This window comes from Siniperca chuatsi, linkage group LG1 (genome assembly GCF_020085105.1).
Source record: "Siniperca chuatsi isolate FFG_IHB_CAS linkage group LG1, ASM2008510v1, whole genome shotgun sequence".
Lineage (NCBI taxonomy): Eukaryota > Metazoa > Chordata > Actinopteri > Centrarchiformes > Sinipercidae > Siniperca > Siniperca chuatsi.
Window position 1 is genome coordinate 36,532,346 of NC_058042.1, and position 18,322 is coordinate 36,550,667.

At 40.8% G+C, this 18,322-nt stretch overlaps 1 protein-coding gene across 7 annotated transcripts; it reads right to left on the reverse strand.

Moving 5' to 3' along the window:
• Positions 1-4,455: 4,455 nt before the first annotated feature.
• Positions 4,456-12,789, reverse strand: rwdd3 (RWD domain containing 3). 7 transcript variants are annotated; one of them, XR_006378377.1, is made up of 6 exons: positions 12,562-12,787; positions 11,369-11,601; positions 10,838-11,050; positions 5,545-5,663; positions 5,228-5,406; positions 4,456-4,861 (listed from the first exon to the last, which is right to left on the reverse strand). XR_006378377.1 is itself a non-coding variant. In XM_044200186.1 (6 exons), exons 1-5 carry the CDS (start codon positions 12,644-12,646, stop codon positions 5,292-5,294), a joined length of 765 nt encoding a protein of 254 aa, XP_044056121.1. In that variant the 5' UTR covers positions 12,647-12,787; the 3' UTR covers positions 4,456-4,861; positions 5,255-5,291. The 7 variants fall into 7 exon arrangements, 5 of the variants coding, with proteins under 5 accessions (XP_044056121.1, XP_044056103.1, XP_044056129.1 ...); XR_006378374.1 differs by having other exon boundaries at positions 10,838-11,059; XM_044200186.1 differs by having other exon boundaries at positions 5,255-5,406.
• Positions 12,790-18,322: the final 5,533 nt, after the last annotated feature.

Here is an 18,322-nt window from a genome sequence, read left to right on the forward strand (position 1 = left end):
CTCTCACTGCTCTCATCAGCATCGTTACCAGCAGCAGCTGTTTTCACGGAAAAAAGCTCTGATAAAGCCATTATTTTGTAGCCAGTAATATTGCGATGCGTGGGCCTTGCACATAACAGGGTGACACAGGGATAGAAGTCTGAAATGAACCTGGAAGAGGCAAGCCCCCAGTTCTATCCTATTAAATTATAGGCCTATGTTAAAAAAATTTAAAAAATAAACCTATTAAGATACCAAAACTAACGGTCTGCCAATGGCCGGTGACCTACAGTACAGAAAGGGCAAATTATAAAATGAGAATGCCCCTCATATTCTTCATGGCATGGTCTCTTGACAAAATCAAACTAAAGCTCTGTTTCGCCATGTATACATGTTTTGTCTTAACACAATTTAGCTAGCTTATTAACCGTCAGTTTTGAAGTTCATGAGGCCTGTTGTTTCCCGCTGGCTGAGTTCGCCCTCTCAGCTAACACTTTATTTGATTCATAGTCCTACATTTTATTAATTCATCATCGTCCAAATGGGCGGCACTTAAACAAAATTAGCCATCACAGGCCAACTGTAGGTCCCTACACGTAAACTATGCACTGAACACGAGCTGCTCAGCAGCAAACAGCAGCCAGACGCAGTCAGAGAGCAGCTGCTGAACGTAGCGGAGCATCTAGCTGCTAAAGAGCCAGATGTTTCCCTCAGCAGCTGCTGGAGACCAAACACAGAGCTGACAGAGAGAAGACTGGACTGACGTCCATCAGGAGACACAGACACGCCTCTAAATGACTGATCACTACTGCATGTGGAAGTAGACAACTTTTTTTCTAACACGTTCTCCGTAAACGTTTGCCAGCTCATCATTACATTAAATCAGGTACCGCTGTTGCAAGTGTATTTGCTGCAAGTTTATCAAGTGCAAGACACGAAGAAGTCAGCAACTTCCTGGTCACACAAATCAGATCCATTACATATCAAAATCAAATTCAGTCCGTGGCTCGATTTTTGTGTTGGACTCATACACGAATAACAAAATAATGAATTGTTTTTTAATTTTCCGATTTTGGATTCCTATTGAATATAAAATAAAATACAAAAACCGGAAGAATCTATGTTTACAAACAAACAATAAACTCAATAAGCAAAAGCTGAAATTTGAATGTCCATGACTTGCTTCCTAACATAGTGTTAACGTTTTATAATGCACACACAGACACATGATGCACATGCACTGTAATACTATGGTGAAGTTAGCAACACTTTTTAAAGACTTATTTCTGAGCAAACGTAGCTGGCCCGTGTTGTATTTACTTTACTTGCTTCATCTTTGTGGGCATGAAAGCTGGCCACTGCTCCAGCGACGGGCGGAGCAAAAAGACTACACGGCGGAGGGACTGTGTTTTCGGTTCCTTCAGCTTTTTGCTCCAACCCTTCAAAACACATTGGTTCCTATACAGCTACACAGGAGGTTGGGGATATAGAAGGCTGTGCACAGACACTACCATATGCTTTCAGTTGCCTGAACTTGAAAAGTCCTGCCAACAGGAAAAGTTGGTTTTAGAATGCACTGATAAACAACCTATTTTGTTGCTTAGGTATGCAGACTTGTTGAACTTTTTATTTAGCATCCGAGGCTATCACCCCGGGGGGTCTGAACACCAATTAGTGCCTTGACGTATCTGACAGACGTAAAACCTTTCATAGCAAAATCCCACAAATACTTTACGTCCAGCCATTTGGGCTGAAATGGCTGAGAGCCGAAGTTCTGTCATTATTAACAAAGTGTTTTGTTTTTGTCCGGGTGAAAAGCTGCTGAAACACCACTGATACATCAGAGATGTTAACAACATCAATAGTGATACATTGTAGTACACAACTACATTAAATCAAATACAAAAATAAAATAAAGTGTTGAGGATGAGGATGGAGAGTGAAAGCACTAAACCCTGGCTAGCAGTCAATGACACACATTACAGCCTTCATAGAGCCATATGGTCTGATGGTCTGAAGTGTTTCAGAGGAACACACACAACAGCTGTAAACTGGTGGGTGACCTGCGGTTTAAATTCTTGAGATGAACCAGCTGGAATGTGCTCTTTTTACATCCTCTTAGTGTATTACTTGAAACTCGCTCATCCACGACCCAGAACTGTTTGTGTCCTTTGTGTGTTGTTGTTCCTGGAATGATAAGGATAATCTCATTGTTCTGTCTTATATCAGACCCTCATGTCCTGTTAGTGTCAACTGCTCAGCTGAAGGTAGGCAAGTGAGGACACCAATTCATTTACAAGAAAAAAGATTTAAGATGTACGTATAGTCTGTCACTTAATTGCTGGTACTTTTACTCTTTCTGAGAATCTTCCAAATATTCCAAAATATCCCCGTGTGTCTGAACATACACTTAAAATGTCTGCTCCACTGTTGTAAACAGTCCTACTGGTTTCTGGTTTTAGCAAGACACTGAGGTATTCCTAAATACAGACTGAACTGTTTAAGGACTACATTAATCAAGGGAGGAACAGCACTTTTAAAGACTTGACCTCCATTTCTGACAATGTGAGCCCCATAGGTGGTGCTAAATGCTAAATGGTCATGAAAATATTATGCAGAAGCTTTTTGTAGATGGCTTGCTGATTGTTATGTGCAGTAGCTAAAACAGGTTCTTTTGGTGAGAGAAAGAAAGCGAGAAAGATCAAGTGGGAGAGTCTAGCTGTTTTATTTTTTTTTTAGATAATTTTTTCGTCTTAATTTGCCAGTGACAGCAGCAGAGATAGACAGGAAAGGCGGGAGGGGGGGGGGATGACGACATGACATGCAGCAACGGGTTGGAATCTAACCCAGGCCGCTGCGGTAAGGACTCAGCCGCAATGGTTTGTGCTCTAGCTGGTGACTCACAAGGGCACCCCAAGACTTTAGTTATTGTTTATGACTTCTGTTCTGTGTCATATCGTTCAATGACTGCGTAAAAAACTAAACCACAGAGCAAGTTTCAAGTTCTTTATTGTCATATGCACAACAATTACAGTGATGCAGTCGGCAATGACATTCTTAGTTCTCAGGCTCCCTACAACAATGCTCATACAAATATGTATAAAAAGGAAAATCACGTAAAGAATTTAGAATCTAAGACATAAGGACATAAAATAGTGCAGAAGTTAAAATACAGGAAGAAAATATAAAATACACAGGCAATTTACAGGTAGTAGAATAAATAAATATATATATATACATACTGTGATGTGTGCAGGTATAACCAGGTAGTAATAAATACACCTGGATATAGGGATGTGATGTTGCAGTAGAATGTGTATGTTCAGTACCAGTAAGTATAGTATAAGTATGGCAGTAGTGTAAAATAGTAAAGTGACGTCCAAGTATCAGTGTGGTGCGACCAAAGTGGCATAGTGACGAGCACGAGAGCAAGAGTTCAACAGTCTTATGGCCTGAGGGAGGAAGCCGTCCCTGAGCCTGGTGGTGCGGGTCCGGAGGCCGCGGTACTGTCCGCCAGACAGGAGCAGGCAGGACAGTTTGTGGCTGTGGTGGTTGGGGTCTCTGATGATCCTGTTGGCCTTACAGTTGAGGGTGGTGCACCTGTAGAAGTGGCAGAGTATCCTGGAGTCCATGTTGAGCATCCTCAGCCTGAGGAGGAAGAACAGCTGTTGTCTCTGTGTTTTTGCGATGGTGTCGGTGTGGTGAGATGTGGTGTGATCTGATGTGCAAAAGGTGGTTCACATGGGTGGTAGTAGTAGTAGATGAAACAATCAGTGAAAATTGATGGTTTGTTGCTTTCAACCCGTTCAGCAGTCTACCAGTGTCATTCTTGAAATGACCACTAGATGACGCTGATGTAAAGAATTTAAAGAATTTGGGATTTGTTGGGTCAATAATATTATAAAGAGTTCGGTCTAGACCTGCTCTACAGGAAAAGTGCAATGAGATAACTTCTGTTATGAATTGGCGCCATATAAATAAAATTGAATTTAATTTGAGTGGTTTTAAATATCATCGGTGACAGACGACACAAATTGTGTTTTGCATAAAATCCCATCTTTATGATAAACAGGACACTTCACAGACCCCTAGTGTAATTGTGAAGAAACCAGAATAAGGGATGTTTTCAACACTGTAATAGACTGGATACTTCAGACACATTCTCCTTTATTAAGTTTTCAGCAGAATCAAGCTAGCAGTGTCTGAAATATCCAGTTGACATTAATGCCCCTGAAAACTTAAAATCTTAAATATTTATTTATAACGTTAAATAATCATGACTAAATAAGCAGCAATCAAAGTTAAGAAAACTATATGCAAGTGGTTTTACTGCCACTCTAATCATATGCTCTCTTAAACTTGGATTGCTAAGTATGAAGCACATGAACAGAAAAAAACCCAATAAAAGGTCGATGAAACCTGTTCTCAGATTTATGAATGTAAATTGTTGTAATTTATAAAAGGCGCACCCATAGCAACAACTCAAAAGAGCTTTATTGGTACAATACTTGCACATACAGTAACCACAAATAACAACAGAATTATGTCTGGTGTGTTAATCCATTTTCAGTCCATCAGTGAAAATGAAATCATGCATCCAAATACACATCAGCAATAATGAAACCCTGCTTTTTTATGAAAAGGCATACTTGTTGTCTTTTGTGTTAGCACCATCAGTCCCTTTGTGTTTGTTGTTGAGCCGATGCTACAGCACAGTTAGTGTTGTGTTGTAGTTGGGAGGAGGCTTTTAAGATTTACGTTTAATTTGTAATCCTGGGCTGTCAGCTCTTCCTGTGTGCAGCTGTTTCTCAGTCTGAATCTTGTCAAGAATCTTCTCAGTTTACTGATCTGCTCACCGTGGTACGGAACCCCCTGGGGTCAGCTGAGAAAGAAAAAAAGGAGCCATGTTTATTTCTGGACTCTCGGTTTACAAATCTGTGCACAGTTTTTTAAAATCGTGCTCTCAGATTCATAATCTGCCCACAGATTTGAAAACGACTTCTTTCTTTAAGAGAACAAGAAATGGAGCATTTCGACAGTGTTCAATTCAGTGTTACACAATGAAAGCTGCGAAACATCCAATGTAAAACACAATATTTGTGCTTTTTAAAGTGCTAGGCCTATATATAAATGAAATAATCTGGAAACTGGATGTGGTCGCCGTCGAAATGCTCCATTCCTTGTTCTCTGAAGAAAGAGGTCTTGTGCCACTCCGTGCGCACAGTTTGCAAACAGAGTACAGATTTACACATGGCTCTTTTTTTTCTCAGCTGACCCCAGGGGAGCTCCGTGACTTGGTAACCTGTGTGCTGTCAGTCACTTAATGATGGCAGGATCTGCTGGTAAAGCTCAGTCATGTTGATTTCCTGGAAGGCCGCGGTCAGCTCTGGTAATGACTGGTAGTTCTTCACTACAAAACCCTGGAGACTGATGGAAAGACATGGAGAGAAACAGAGAGAAACCAAATGAGAGCTGCAGTAATACTGCACAGTGATTATATGGATCTAGAAGTCCTGCCGTTATTCCATTTCTCTCCTACATCAGTCACGTGTCTGTGATCCATACCCATGTCCACAGGAGGAAGACAAAAGGGTTTCAATGAGAACCTTCATCATCCTCTCTTTGCATTTCTTGCCTGAAGAATCCACATCCACCTTCACTGTCTTCAAAAGGCAACAAAACTCCTGAAGAGACAACAATCATACAACAGAGATAACAGTCATAACAATCAGAATATACTACAAGGGGAGACACAGTACATGGCAGGAGTTATTAATCTGGCCGAGTTTATTAGTGGACCTAAACCATGACAACTCAGAGTTGAGACCAGGAGGCAGAGTTGCAGTCCTACACTTCCACGCTTCTCTGCACTTCCAGAGCAGTTACCCACCCAGAACTCCTTAGTGACGACAGCCAATTCTATTTGTTATAGTGTACCGCACTCCTGGTCCTTATTCTGAATTTTTATCTGAATTCTCAGAGTTTTTATCAAGTTTAGTCCTTAAAACAGATAAAGTAATTATTGTAGGTGATTTCAATATTTATGTGAACGTTGAAAATGATAGCCTTAGCACTGCGTTTATCTCATTCTTAGATTTGATTGGCTTTTGTCAGAGCGTACATGAAGCCACTCACTGTTTTAACCACACCCTCAACCTTGTTCTGGTATATGGCATTGAAATTGAACATTTAATAGTCTTTCCACAGAATCCTTCTTTATCGGACCATTATTTAATAACTTTTGAACTGCTATTACTGGACTACACACCATTAGGCAAAAACTCCTACTCTAGATGTCTATCTGATATTGCTGTGGCTAAATTTAAGGAAGCGATCCCATCTGCATTTAATTCAATGTTATGTCTCAATATAACAGAGGACTCCTATGCAAATCGCAGCCCCTCCCAAATTGACCATCTAGTTGATAGTGCTGCAGGCTCACTGCGAACGACACTCGATTCTATCGCTCCTCTAAAATAGAAAATAATAAAACAAAGAAGGTTAGCTCCATGGTATAACCTCCAAACCCGCAAATTAAAGCAAACATCACAAAAACTTGAAAGGAAATGGCGCTCAAACAACCTGGAAGAATCTCGTTTAGTCTGGCAAGATAGTCTTAAAACATATAGGAAGGCCCTCCGTAATGCCAGAGCAGCTTACTACTCATCATTAATAGAGGAAAATAAAAACAACCCTGGGTTTCTTTTCAGCACTGTAGCCAGGCTGACAGAGAGTCATAGCTCTATTGAACCATGTATTCCTATAGCCCTCTGTAGTAACGACTTCATGAGCTTCTTTAATAATAAAATTTTAACTATTAAACTATTTAACTAAAAAATTCATCAAGTCCTGCCTTCAACTGGTATTGATTTGTCTTCAAACACAGGAACCTTAGAAACAACTGTAAAACCTGATATATATTTGCTTTGTATAAGTGCTTTGCTCTTATCAACCTTCTTCAACTAAGTGACGATTAATTCATCTAAGCCATCAACCTGTCTCTTAGACCCTATTCCAACTAGGCTGCGTAAAGATGTTTTACCCTTAGTTAGCACTTCTTTACTGGATATGATCAATCTGTCTTTATTAACAGGCTATGTACCACAATCCTTTAAAGTAGCTGTAATTAAACTGCTTCTTAAAAAGCCTACTGTTGATCCAGGGGTTTCAGCCAACTATAGACCTATATCTAACCTTTCCTTTCTCTCTAAGATCCTTGAAAAAGCAGTCGCCAATCAGTTGTGTGACTTTCTAAATAACAATAGTTTATTTGAGGATTTTCAGTCAGGATTGAGAGTGCATCATAGCACAGAGTCAGCACTGGTGAAAATTACAAATTACCTTTTAATTGCATCGGACAATGGACTTGTCTCTGTACTTGTCTTGTTAGATCTTAGTGCTGCGTTCGACACAATTGACCATCACATCCTATTTCAGAGACTGGAACATGTAATTGGCATTAAAGGAGCCGCACTAAGCTGGTTTAAATCCTATCTATCAGATCAATCTCAATTTGTACATGTTAACAGTGAGTCCTCCGTGCACGCCAAAGTTAGTCACGGAGTTCCACAAGGTTCTGTGCTTGGACCGATTCTATTCACCTTATATATGCTTCCTCTAGGCAATATTATTAGGAAACACTCCATAAACTTTCGTTGTTATGCAGATGATAGACAATTATATCTATCGATCAAGCCAGATGAAACTAATCAGCTAGCTAAACTTCAAGCATGCCTTGAGGACATAAAAACCTGGATGACCTGCAATTTTCTGATGTTAAACTCTGACACAACTAAAGTTATCGTACCTGGCCCCAAACACCTCCGAGACACGTTATCTAAAGATAGTTACTCTAGATGGCATTGCCCTGGCCTCCAGCACCACCGTAAGGAACCTCGGAGTTATCAGAGTAAAATCAAATCAAAACACACAGAATTCTTGTAGAGAGATCAGGGAGGCAGTGGGATGCAGCCAGGAGGAGGATATGACGCTTTTCACTCCGCCTTCGAGTGTCGCCTTTTGGAACAGGTATGAAAGGGACAGTTAACAGCAAAATCAAAAATACATATTTTCCCTCTCACCTGTTTATCTATCTAGACTGTTTTGGTGCCAGTCGCCGAGTTTTGGAGATATTGGCCGTAGAGATGTTTGCTTTTTTGAATATAATGGGACTATACGACACCTGGCTTGTGGAGCGCAAAGCGCCAAAAGAATACATTTGAAAAACTCAACAGCAATGTCTCTTTCCAGAAATCACGACTATTAGTAGAAAGAAAATAGTTCCTACATGAAACTGCTCACAACAAATCTGTGGATTATCTTGAGTAACCGGGTCAGGATATCTGGAAAGACGTTGCTGTTGAGTTTTTCAAATGTATTTCTTTGATGTGGACAGAGAGTGAGTAGTATAGCAAGTCCTTCAAATTAAATGACAAAATAAGTCACTTGTAACTGTCCTCTAGAACGACGCATAGAGTTTTCTGATCTGACACATCTATTAGCAGGACGACATCATTTGTCTGTTCTTTCCAAAGCTGTTAAAAATCACTGTTGAAAAATAAATTTGTTTTATGATATGACAACGCTATGGTTAAGGTTTGATTAGGTTCAGGCACAAAAACCACTTGGTTAGGGGAAACATTGTGGTTTGGGTTAAAATGTCTTTGTTAAAGTTAGGGGAGCTTCGCTGTGATGGTTACAGTAATAAACGCATGGTTAAGGCTAGGGAACGATCGTGGTCACAGTTCAAAGAAACCAACATTGACGGTCACTTGGAAACGGGAAACAAACAGCGGTCTCCGGTGTTTAAGTCTGACGCTTTGTTGTGCCATCCATCCCCCCGACCTCCTCCCTACGCAGACTGTCACTCTGTCAACATCACCTGACTTCCTCCTTCACTCCCAACGAACGAGAGTCATATTTCATATGGCCACTAGAGGGCGCTCAAATGTAAACAGATTTCACATCAACTTAGTTTGTGGCATACTGAACCTTTTATCCTCTGCACTGTATTTTATATCAGAGCTGCAATAATTAGTCAATTAATCTATAGTCAATTTTCAGAATCAAATAATCATTTTAATAATTTTTTAATTTAAAAAATTCCAAACCTTCTCATATTTAAGCTTCTCAAATGTGAAACGTTGCTGCTTTTCCTCATTATAGCAAATTTAATATTTCTGGACTGTTTGATGACATCAACTTGGGGTCTAGGGAATTGTGATGGGAATTTTACCTGCTTTCTGATATTATATACCAGCTCACCAAGGAAGCAAATATGTAGATTAATCGATTATAAAAATGCTCATTAATTGCAGCCTTATTTTATATTGTGTGACACCTACTTTACAGCATACAACAGGCAGAGGGCGCTGTTCTTATAGTTTATAAGAAATGTCTTCATTCCGGTGTGAGCCAGAGGCTACTAATCAACTTTATCATAGTCTCATTTGTCTCTGTATAAATTTACCTAGGTATCACAATAATGCAGTAAAGATGTGTTTGTATAATAGTGATATAAATGGCCCTTTTAACATGTACTGTATGTTTTCAAGTGCAGAATCAATCAATCCTTAAATTCATAAGCCATGGCCATACAGTAAGTCCAGTATACAGTACATGTACTGTAGTTATATACCGTATACAAGACATACACAAAAAGTAGGTATGCCCAGATCGATCGGCCGGCCAATCGTTATCGGCCAATATTCAGTAAAAATATGTGATAGGGAGATCGGGATTAATGCTTTCTAGTCGCCAATCGATGACACAAAAAACTCAATTCTCAGCTGAGTTGGTGTCCTTGTTGCATGCTAACTAACCTAAAGGAGCACTTCTTCACCCCAAAATGATTTGTATATCAATTACTCACCCCATGTTGCCTTGAATTCCTGAAGAATTTTGTTTCCTCGTGAACATAGAATGAATCCAAAGCACGCTATCCAGACTTGTTGAGATTGATGGCGCTCCCGTTTTTAAAATAGCAAAACTATATCAAAATATCTGTTTAAAAACTCTCTCTCGTGCAAGATAATCCATGTCTCATTTATCTACCAGGGCTCGACATTAATGCTTGAACAGGGCAAGTAAACTCTCTGTTCGGGCAAGTGGAATGCCTCTAGCAGTTGTCCAATCAGGCAAGTGAAAAATAAATGTGATGTCTTTATCCATTTTTCCGTGTTCAAAACAGTTATTGCTACTAATTTAATGGCCTGCCTGCGAAGAACGAGTGAGAGCTGCTCAGCGACAGACTCGTTCAGCGAGCGAACCCAGCAGCACACAGAGGCCAGCGGGGAAACAGCGTGTACTTTAGAGCCAGAATATTTTCACATCTAACTCGGTGGATGAAGGATTTATTTCAACCAAACCAAAGTGGGTGATTGTTGGAATGATGGAAAGACTAACAAAGATGGTTTTGGTGAGTTTTATTTTGTTTCTCTTGAGTTTGAATGAAGTGTGTTTTATGATGAGTTAAAAAGGCAATTAAGCTGCTCTTAGTTTGGTGAAAGAGAGAAATGGTTGTATTTTTCTGTTTAATAAGGAAATAGGTATAAGAATATTTCCTTTCATGACATTTTGTGAGTTTATTTAGTTTATTAACATAAACAGAACGTAGCGAACTCGCTGCTCTCACACATCTCCCAGCTAAAACTTGGTTAACCTGTGGTTAAACACTCTCGTGCATGCGGCTGAGAGCAACAACTGCGTGTGTAGCGTTGCCCCGCCTCCCACCTCGTTCACTGGCCAGGAGCTGTGCATGTGGTTGCGGTATCGGCGGCAAAAACACGCGATCGGGGCATCCCTAACAAAAACAGGTACGTTCTTTGTGTGATGCCGAGTTAAACGTGTGGGTTCGTACCTTGATGTTGGGTCTCGCTCCCTGCAGAATAACCAGTATACTTCGTCCCAGTAATAATCTCCCAGTGAGCTGCAGCTGCTGGGTCCAGCGCTCCAGCAGTCCGATGTAACGGTTTTGAGCTCGGATGTGGTCCAACAACAGCACTGCAGTCCACTCCTCCTCTTTTTCTCTCTCTTTCACCTCCTCCTCACCTCCTCTGTAGTCCTCTGCAATCTGCACACACTGCTATTGTTAACACAGCACGTATTTGCACATTAATTATGATTATTTGAGGTCCTCCACAGATTTACTGTCCTTGTGTAACTGTATTACTTTGTGCACCCTGATATTGTTGTGGCTAATGTTTGTCCAAGGAAGCTACAAATGTTTCACAGCTGCCCTTCTAACCTACAGGGGGTGAGTGTTTTATACCCAATATATTTTTCGGATGGAGCATTCCTTTCATGTAAAAATGTTTTTGTACAATTATATGTAACCAGCTAAATTTCCAGAGTTACAGCTCATGAGAAGGTCAGTAAGTTTATTGTTTACCTGTAACCACTCCACTAACTGATGAACTATTGGTTCTGGTGGTAAGGCTGCAGCTTGATCCAGCAGCTTCTGTCTGATGTTGTGACACTGAGTCCTAGAAAGAGCAGTGGAAGAGACAGAGATGCCGGGGGGGCAGGAAGGGTAGCGGGGGTGCAGATGGAACAACAGACTGATGTCCAGTCCTCTTTCTCCTCCAACAGTGCTGTTGATTTGGACAACAAGCCCATCCTGAGCTAGAAGGCGAACAGAGCGATGTTACAGCACCAACAGACTGTAGACCTAAGTGCCAAAGTAACAGAGTACAGCTGATTTGGGTTTTTAAAGTCTAAGGGAATGTCAGAGAATCACATTTGTCATTGTAAATATTGGGGCAGCTGGCTGTATTAACACTGAAGCTTCAAAGTCTCACTTTTGTGCATCTTGTTAGCAAAGGCTTGAGGTTATACTGAATGTTGTCTTGGCCAATTTGTTGTAAGTTACATATTCAATTCAGTTGTATTTATATAGCGCCAGTTCATAACAGAAGTTATCTCATTGCACTTTTCCTATAGAGCAGGTCTAGACCGTACTCTTTATAATATAACATGGTTAAACGAGGCCTATAGTGAAGGTAGTGAAGGGATCTGAACCCCAAAAGTCAGGGTGATCTTATCCATACTCTTATCAGCCCGGCTCTTTAGCAGTACTCTTACCGGTTCTTTTTCATTACTAAATAATTTGGGTTAATTTTTTTAAAAAAATTAATAGTTTTAAAGAATAAATTCAGACCAGGATTAGAATTGATTTACATTTAAATATAACTAAATATTGTTTCTAGAGCAGCGGCAGTAAAGTTTACAACAGCAAAGTCATGGATGCACTCAATAATATCTCAGGGGAAACAAATCTAAAATGGCAGTCACATAAATCATATTCCTGCCATGAAAATGTGAAGAACACAGTCAGTATCAGGGTCCCTCTGCTGGGGGGGGGCTGCTTTCTCAGCCAGCAGGAAGTTTACAAGAATTTTAAAATTTTAAGATTCGTGGCAAACTAAGATAAACAGTCAGACTACATTCAGACAGCTTTCGTTTTAGTTTGTTCGTAACAATTCGCTATTAGCTCAACAAGCACGTTGTCGTTGTAAAAACTGCGGACAAAGCAGGTGGAAAGCAAATACGACGGTGTTGGCAGCGAAATGTTAGCTAGCTTACCAGACTGCTGGATGAGCTGGAACTCTCCTTCTCCGCAGTAAATGGACGATAAAACGGAAACTTCCTCAACAGCAGCTTCGGACATTATTCATGAATCAACATCATGTCGTTCGCGTCTCCATAACAGCTTTAAACAAGCGACATATCGCCAAACATTATGTTATTTGCTGTCATTTTTCAGTGGATGTATGTATGTATGTACACACATGTCCGAACCTCCTTGTCGTCCGGGTAGCTTTCGGATACCGAGTTCATCAGTTCCTCTGCAGGAGCGCACTTTTCACTTTTCCATGTCGATTTTATCACTACTGCAGTAATAAGTATTAAACAATAATAATAATGACAGTTATATCAGTTATATATATTAATAAAAACGAACTTGCTTGAACTAAATCTTTCCAGCACGTATTTGAATTTAGCACTCTAGATCACATATTTGGGAGTTCAAAGGGAGATCCTGCTGCTGAAGAGGGGCCATATTACATATTACAGGACATTTGAAGTACGACTGGACAGTTTTTCTTTATGTATTTCTGCACTTTCAGGGTAGTGATATAGTATTATTTTCCTAGCATATTTTGTAAATCACTTCATGTTAATTACAGCAAATTATATATTAAAGGATTTACTGAAGTAGCTGATTTACCCTCTAGGTCAAGGACCATCCAGATCCACCAATACAACTGGTTCACTCCAGCTAGATATACAAGCAGCAGGTGAGCTACTTATTACATGAAATACAGTATCACTGCCCTGTTCAATTAAAATGAAAACAGACAGTGAAGTTGAAGAGTAAGAACATAGCCTCACGCAACTTCTTTGGTGTCACTGAGCAACTCTACTCCTTCACAGAAGGCTCCACCAAAAGATATGGTTTGTTCATTGATGTGCAAAAAGAGCTGATGGAAAATGACCCCAAGAGACCCAAGACACTGAAGGCTTTGAGTGTCCTTCTCATTACCATGGATACTGTGGTGGAGACATTGGATCGGATTCAGACCAGTGATGCATTTGACCGGGACACGTCAGGAACTGCAATGGCACTGAGAAAAGCCATTGATTTTCAGTTCTGTCTCCATCTGGTGGCCTTGAGTAGAATTCTCACAATGACTGGTATTCTCTCAAAATACCTCCAGGGTGAAGACATGGACATCAGCACAGCTGCACAGCTTGTGGATGACTGCAAAACGGAGCTGTCTGTCCTGAGGACAGATTAAGTTTTTGTGGAGATGTGGGATAAAGCAGAGATGATCTAGTTATATCAGTGTGTGTAGATGTGGTTACAGGTTATATGTATAAGTGTCATTTTCAATAACCAAAACAAATCATTTACATGAAATTCTCTAAATAACTATATAGTATTTACCATAATATAAAGTGGGAGATTACTGAGCTACAAAAACTGATTTAATGAAGTTTTAAAATAATCCCCCCAAAGTCTTTGAATATATATGTCAAATTGCAGGAAATTGCATCATTATTTTCTTTATTTTCTGGGGAAGGACCCCCATGCCTCTCTATTTGTGCCCCCCCAGAATTTTGGCTTGCATGATGCCACTGCTGCAATATGTCACTTACAATACATTTTGTTGAGTTTAATGTCTCAGTGAGGTTGCGATTTCTCACCTCCGCCACCATGTCACGCAGGGGTTGTGTGAGCTCTACATATGCTGGAACATGGTTCCTGCTGTATCCTGTCAGGCCTAAAAAGGCTAACATTTGTTGAACCATAGTAGGCTTTCCGTGTGACAAAACAGATGACTTCTGCGAAGCGGTGAGGATGTGTCCCTCATGAGAGATTTCACGACCTAGAAACCATGCGTCTGCAAACTTGCACCTTTTCTCTTTTGACCTCATACCCCTGTTCTGCGAGTGTGTAGCAGTCAGGCAAGCTTCGGCAGTAGGGACGGCCAAAAGGATGCCGTCCACGTACTGTATGACCACAACATCTTGGGGTAGAGCCAATGGTGTGAGGTGTTGTTTTAGTACAGTGTTGAACAGTCCAGGGCTGTCCTGATAGCCTTGTGGTAGTCTGGTGTAAGTGTAGGTTTGGCCTTTGTAGGTGAAAGCAAAACATTTGATTCTTGGTCCAAGGGTAAGCAGAAAAATGCATTGGCCAAGTCCACCACTGTGAAGTATTGGTGCTGTGGACCAATGTTTTGGAGGACCAAGTATGGCTCAGGAACAGGGAGGGCCTCAGGTACTGTGGCAGCATTTACCGGGAGAAAGTCTTGCACCATCCTCCAGTCTTTTACTTCCCCTTTTGTCACAGGTAGAATGGAAGTGTTCCATGGGGACTTGTATGGGGACACCAGTTTGAAGCAGACCTTGGATTGTGTCAGCAATGCCCTCTTGTTGTTCTGGTTTGAGGCGGTATTGAGGGCGCCATATAGGGCCGTGGCCTGGTTTGACAGTCATATGAATAGGGGGAGTGTTAACCAGGCCGACATCCTGTGGTAATACTGTCCAGATTTTTGACGGCACATCATCCAATAGTCTTGGAGTGTCCGGGTGGTCCGTTCATTCTCGGCCATGGTATCTGCGGAGCTCCTTTTCCTCAAACACTCTGTTTACCTTTGTGGAAATAGAAATACACCACATGTCTTCTTCCCTTGCCTTCCATACCTGGGGGGCTTGTGTTCTGTCCCACGTAAGAGTGAGTGCCCTCTTCCCCATAGGACCCAAGGACCTCGCTTCGTATTTGCTCCCCACTGCTAGAGTGACATCTGGACTTGATTTGGTGTCTAAAGCATACCATTCTTGTTGGTCTTCCGTCAAGGAGCAGCCTGCCGCCACACCCTCCTTTCCAGCAAAAATAGAGGTAATTTGTAATTGCTGAGTGGTGGAATTCACTTCTTCTTGCCAGGCCTGTTCATAAAGCTCGTCTGGCTGGGTGAGATAGTTCAAAGAGCAGTGTAGCTCATCCAGTGGGGCCTTGTATGGATGTAGAGTCTGTAACCATGGTTTCCAGAGCATGTACTGGTACTGGATGTGGGGGGATTCTGGGCCACAGGACAGCAGTCTCATCCAGTACATCCGCGTGTGTGGTTCAGTTGGTAGTGCAGATGAGGCCATGTACAACACTAGAGTAGGGGTGGTAACTGGGGTGATGAAGCTCACCAGTGGTGATGTGGAGTCCATCTGGGCAGCAGTAGATGTTCAAACACATTTTGGAGAGACCTGAAACTGACCTAATTGGTCAGGTGAAACTAGCTAATCAACAGATACTCAGGTAGACTCCTTCCTGAGGGCGGGGCTTATGTAACACAGAGTAGCTTAAATTTCTAGTTCCCGTCCCATTTCTTCACAATTGAGAATGACTTCCGGATGGGAGCCGAAACGTCTTGATTCTGAAAACAGTGTCCAGATGACTACGACTGAAACCCTTTCTACGCTAGAACACTCCTGGACGAATGAGGGACTACACCGTCTTATTTTGAGGCCCATTGAAATTGTTGCGTGAGCAGCTGATTGGAAATTCTTCTACTCAAAACATGCTGGACTATGTCATTGCAAAAAAGGGTGTGATAATGTTGTGGCTCATGCCCTCTCATGTGTACCTTAGGATTGACACCAGTATGGCTGCCAACTTAAGGGAGGGGGTGTTACGTGCCATTCTGTGTCCTGCTATTGTGTTGCTTGTGTGTGTGTGTGTCTGCTCTATGCCTCTGTGTTCTAGGTGCAGTTCATGGATGACTACGCCAACTCCACATCTGGCTATAGGGTTACTGCATGAACACAGATATCCTCTTTGTTGACAATTTTGCTGCCTTTTTAAATAGGCCTCATCTTTTTAAACTAGATGACCTCCATCCCTCACACATAGGCTCATGCCTTCTATCAACTAATATTGAACTGACTGTGCAACCTTGTAAGGCTCATACTTCCTGACCTGTAGTGAGTCCACCTGACCATACCTCCCTGGGCTCATATAGTATTCCTAGGATCATGCCTAGATATAATACTCACTACCCTATGTATTCTGTGTCTTCAAACGATAACTTGAGAATTTAATTGTTAATTACAGTGTGCGCTAGTAATTCCAGATCAGCTAAGCCCTTACTTCCAGTTGTCTTTGCTCTTCTAAACTCTCAGTCTGTGTCCAATTAATCGTTCATTAATGATCTAATTGCATCCCATAACCTTGACATCCTATTTCTTACTGAGACCTGGCTCAAATCTGGGGAGTGCTGCCCTCTCAGTTATAATTTTCTGAATACATCTAGGTTAAAAGGCTGTGGTGGGGGTATTGCAGCTGTTTTCAAGAATCATCTCACTTGAACGCAACTCAGTCTTGGTTCTTTTTAGTTTTAGTTTAGTTTTAAAATCTTAGCTTTTAAAATTGTGTGATAACCCAATTTGCTGTGTAATTATTTATTAACTACCCAATTCAAATATGGGTTTTCTTAATGATTTCTCTGATTTACTGTCTGCTCTTGTGCTCAAATTTGACCCATTATAGTTGGTGGCTTTAACATTCATATTGATAATCCTTCTAACTCATTTGCCACAAATTTTAAATCTTTCAATCTTGTGCAGCATGTCTCTGGCCCGACACATAAACGTGGACACACCCTTGACTTATTTTTTACTCTACACATGTTTCTTAACTCCCTGAACAACATTGATTTTATCTCTGACCATAAATGTATTATCTTTGATGCACCCTTACTACCCACTACATTGAAACGGAAACATATAATCCACTCTCACATCTTTAATGAGCAGTCCGCAGCCACTTTTTCCAGCTACTTTTCTAGCCTGGCCTCACTTTGCTAATCTTAATGACAAAGTTAACTGGATTAATGATTTGTGTACATCTGCTCTTGACAACAAAGAAGGGAATATAGAAAATCCTAACGTAGATGGAAAAAATCCAAACTCGAAGTTCACCACCTCCATATGAAGGAGCTTTTGTTGAAACTGAACCAGATTATTAAAGATGCGCAAGCTGCCTACTTCTCTGACTTGATTAGTAGCAAGAAACACAATCCAATATTTCTGTTTAGTACTATTAACCAGCTTGTAAATCCTTCTCTTCCTATCATTCCTGCCTCATCTTTTATTGACTGTGAAAACTTCTTATAATTTTTTGTTGGCAAGATCGATGGTCTGAGGTCCAATTTTGCACTGACTGTTTTACCCTTTGCACCATTCAGCTGTCCTATTTTACAGTCTGAATTTGCCCCAATCTCTCTGTAGATCCTTTTTGACACTGTAGCTCATACAGTATGTGTCCCTAATCCAGTCCCTGTGATAAAGTTCCCATGAAATTTCAAAAATCTGTTCTTCCTGCCTTAATTCCCAGCCTGCACGTTATTACCAACAACTCTCTTACATCTGGGTCTGTACCTGACTATTTTAAAACTGCCAGTGTCCCACCACTTCTTAAAAAAACTTTTCTCGACCCAGCCCAGTTAGAGAATTATAGATCAATTTCGAAGCTACCCTTCTCATCCAAAATCCTTGAAAAAATCATTACAGACCAACTCCTCAAATTGTTTGAGGGTCATAAACTCTTTGATAAATTTTAATCTGGCTTTCATCACAATAATAGTGCTGTGACTGCATTACTAAGGGTGACAAATGACATTATGACATTATTATGCATGCAGACAAAGGTGAATATTCCATCCTCATACTACTGGACTTTGATACCATCGATCATGCCATTTTACTTGCTAGATTACATCACTGGGTTGGCATTTCTGATACAGCTCTAATCTGGTTTAATTCTTATCTGACTAATAGATATTTCAAT

Excerpts from the sequence above, each read along its gene's own strand:
- rwdd3 (XM_044200168.1), bottom strand. The coding sequence starts at position 12,646 with ATGTCCGAAGCTGCTGTTGAGGAAGTTTCCGTTTTATCGTCCATTTAC. Across the intron at positions 11,602-12,561 it reads CCAGCTCATCCAGCAGTCTG|CTCAGGATGGGCTTGTTGTC; the intron begins GTAAGCTAGCTA and ends TTCGCCTTCTAG. Across the intron at positions 5,664-10,837 it reads GAGCGAGACCCAACATCAAG|GAGTTTTGTTGCCTTTTGAA; the intron begins GTACGAACCCAC and ends TTGTCTCTTCAG.